General features: G+C 40.3%; 1 protein-coding gene across 3 annotated transcripts in view; it reads left to right on the top strand.

Annotated features, from left to right (window-relative positions):
* col15a1b (collagen, type XV, alpha 1b) overlaps positions 1–2495 on the top strand; it is a 59077-nt gene extending 56582 nt beyond the window's left edge. For all 3 annotated transcript variants that reach the window (XM_005737554.1, XM_005737552.1, XM_005737553.1), the window contains one exon: positions 321–2495. In XM_005737554.1, coding sequence (XP_005737611.1) covers positions 321–543 — 223 coding nt within the window. In that variant the 3' untranslated portion in view covers positions 544–2495. The remainder of the gene's footprint in view (positions 1–320) is intronic.
* Positions 2496–3881: the final 1386 nt, after the last annotated feature.

The following is a 3881-nucleotide window of genomic DNA, read 5'->3' on the forward strand; positions in this document are numbered from 1 at the left end:
TTGAACTGTTGTATAACAGTGCATCTTAAAGTACAAAGAAAACATTAACTAAAGCTGCCCAGTAAGCTCAATATTTCCTTGTAAAGAAGAATACTGGTCAGTCTTCCAGCTGGAGAGGCAAAACCATGTGGAGAACTCAGACACAAGAATGTGCAAACTTCACACACACAGGCTCTTTCTGCTGTGAACTGCCTTCAAAGAAGTAGCTGCAGTCGACCTCAATGCCCTTGTCTTCCATTTGTCCGTCTTTACCTAAACTGCTATAGCACAGGGACAGTCTGTGTAAAATCCACACCAAGTCTCTCTCCGTTTTCCCATAGGCCAGAGAAGCTGGTTTGGCATGGCTCCAGCACCACGGGCATCCGCCTGACCACTAACTACTGCGAGGCCTGGAGGACAGCGGACATGGCGGTGACGGGTCAGGTTGCCCTGCTGCAGACGGGACGACTGTTAGGGCAGCACGTGCGCGCCTGCTCCAACCACTATGTAGTGCTGTGTATAGAGAACACATATGTGGGCAACATGCATCAAAGGAGGAACTGAGCAAACAAACACACACACATAAACACATGCAGGCATGATCTAAGTAGAAGATGTGACACATGAATGGGAAACACATGCGGGCACATAATGATGTACTTCAGCTCCCACATGCAAACATACCGAGAAACACTCCCACACTAACATGCATTCACATTTAAAGAGGACTTATCATACTCATTTCCAGCTCCATATTTTTATTTTTGGACTGTGCTAGAGTAACTTTGCTTTATTCACAATCCAAAGTAATCCTTATTTATCTTATACTGAGGAAGCACTTCAGTGCAGCCACGCCCCTTCTAAGAAGTTTCTTCTGATTGGCTGCCACTCATAAACACCGAATTCAGAATTCAGTAGCAGGTGGGCGGGACTTTTACACTCACAGTCTGAACTGCGATATGACGAGATCCTCTCAAATTCATTAAAAGGCCCAGAGACTGAACCTTTGGCCTCGTTATTTGGTCATCCTTGTAACACTGTAACAACAAAAATATGATAGAATTAGGCTTAAAAAGGAAGAGCAGTAGGTCCTCTTTAAGTTTTCTTTGTATTGGTTTCATGTTTCACTCGAAGCCGGATTTAAGCCTGCGGGTCTTACATGTCTGTCCGTGTCTAGATTTTCTTAGCCGTCTGCATCAAACAGGCTACAGTTACCATGCATAAATTTGTCTGCAAGACCAAGTGAGAATGAAGGGCTTCAAATTAAAATGAGGTCATAATCATATATGTACTTTATTGGAGATTAAAAAAAAACCTGTCAGTATTTTTTTAAACAGCAGGGGCTGTCAATTCAAATATTAGTTATATTGAAACCGTGCTTTCATTGTGAGCTACGTCTGATGCTTTTAGTGAGCCTGTGCGTCAGCAGCAGGGCAGTGTATGCCACAGTGAGTCAAAATGAACCAATGTGTGTTTGAGTTCACTGGTACCAAAGTTTCCCAAACACATTTGAAGCATGTGGAAACAGCTGTACACACGTCTTAGACTTTAGTCACTAACTAATGACTGATGTGTCACCAGAAAATGGCACGAGTGTTAATTTCTTACATCCGGGGATGAATGACGGACGAATGGGGGATTTGGCAAGCAGGGGAAAAACACTTAACAGACACTTCATTAGATATACTGGTTAAACTAGTCATCAATCTCATGGCATTAACTGTAGACATGGTCAACTGGACTTGAAGTTTAAAACAAACTCCAAAATGTGGAAGAAAGGTGAAAAAAGAAAGAAAGGTTTAAGTCTGAATGTGGCACGGTTGTTGGTATTTCAGAAACTGCTGATCTACTGGATTTTCAGGGTTTATGGAAAATTATGATAGGCAGACACCAGTAACTCAAATAGCTATTTGTTACAAACAAAGGATGTAGAAGAGCATCTCTGAACACATGACATTAAAGCAGATTGGCTACAGCAGCAGAAGACCACACCCTCTGCTACTCCTATTGGCTAAGAACAGGAATCTGAGGCTACAGGTCACACAGGCTCACAGTAGCAGGCTGGAAAAACCTTGCCTTGTCTGATGAGTTTTGATTTCTGCTTCAACATTCAGGTGATAGGGTCACAGGTAATCTCAAACTGATTCTTGAACATGACTGAGTTCACCTGATCCCAATCTGGTAGAGCACCCTAGAAATGTAGAATGGGAGATTCACATCATGGAAATTTGCAGCAGCTCTGCAAAGCAGGGTCCAAACTTGTATTGGCGAAGTGTAACTAACGACGTGGATTTGTTTTCCTTTTGGTCAACTGACTTCCACTGCTGCTGGGACTGAGGTTTACAGCTCTATGAGGATTTAGCTGACGGCACTCTACGATATATAAAAGCAGTGATACTAACAAGGACAATCCTTTTTAAATTCGTCCTTGATCTGTCACAGTGTAGCCTGTCGGATAGCCTTTGTCCTTGTGTTTTCTTCCTTTTTTTAACATTACATTTTAATCTGATATTGAAAACATTAATCTTTTTTTTAAAGCATGATAAGACTACAACAATAAAAAAGTACAGGTGATACTGAAGGCTTCAGCATAGGCTAACTGCACTATGATGCCCCCTGCTGTAAAACCACCAGTTTTGTTTACACCATTTTTTTTTCAAAGCTTAGTCCTACAAATTCGATTTCTTTTGTTCTGCGTCCTTTAATAAAAGTTCACCATTAACACATCTCTTTTGAAGTAACAATATTAGAGTGGACATCAACATTAATATGTACTGTAGCAGGACCTAGCGTGAAAACAGTCAGCTCACATTCAGATTTGCTTGTGTGAGGTTGGAACATGTATGTATATAAATATATATATGTATGTGTGTTGTTCAGGTGTTGTTTATTTTTTACTCTGTAGGTTTTGTATGAAGCACACTAAAAGACAGAAGGCCTCCTCCCACCGCGCTTTCACTGAGGCGTAGCTTGTTTTTCTGTTGTCTGACTTTAATGTCTCTGTTCAAACAAAACTTGAGGTTCTGAGGAAAAAACTGACGGTTTGTACTGACTGACTGGTGCTCACTGAATAAAATGTCACGTGGTGGTTTTTTTTGCTTTTTTTTTAATAAGTTGTGGCTCATTTATGTCCTCCAACATGTGTTCAACAAAATCATCAGATGTCATGCAGAAGAACCAACGAGAACATTGGTAAGCTAGCAAAAAAAAAAACAGCTTTTTATGTAAACTGCTGCATTGTCATTTAGCTTTGAAGAAGTGCATTTTATATTAGGAATCGTACATTTAACCAATTTCTTTCCCCCACAGTTAGCAGTTTGCAGATGCATCACGTATCAGTAGTAGTTCTCAATGAGAGGCTAAAACATGTTCTAACAGTCACAGTAATTAGTAATCAGGAATTTTTAAAATGTTAGCTAATATTACCCTATTAGTCAACATTGTTAGCTAATAGGGTAATGGTCACACCAGTTCAAAAGGCTTGTTGCAGCAAAGCCCCTGAAAGCACCAGACTTGTGTGAATATGAATTCATATTTAATCTTTCATTTATATGAAGTTTAGACAAGAAAAAGGTTGGATGTGCAATTTTTTCTTTTTTGCTAGGAAAACAGGAAATGGGCGCAGAAATGTACTAAATCATCCAAATGTACATCGAAATAACGCAAAAGTAGAGCTTGTGAACACAAGCAGCGCAGCCTGATCTCTCTTAGGCAAGCTTTCTTGTCATTTCAGAAATAGTTCTGTGTTTTGAAGGGCATACCGAAGATCTTTGGATGTTGGCTGACTTTAGTTGGGTTTTCTCTTAGAACCTTGAACTCTGGGTTCTACCCAGCAGTGTGTTTGGGATAACTGTCATGTTGGATCAAAATCTGACTGTATTTTCAGTGTTTATAGTTCCATC

Source organism: Pundamilia nyererei, unplaced genomic scaffold (assembly GCF_000239375.1).
Source record: "Pundamilia nyererei isolate P.nyererei 1_Seehausen unplaced genomic scaffold, PunNye1.0 scaffold00077, whole genome shotgun sequence".
Taxonomy (NCBI): domain Eukaryota; kingdom Metazoa; phylum Chordata; class Actinopteri; order Cichliformes; family Cichlidae; genus Pundamilia; species Pundamilia nyererei.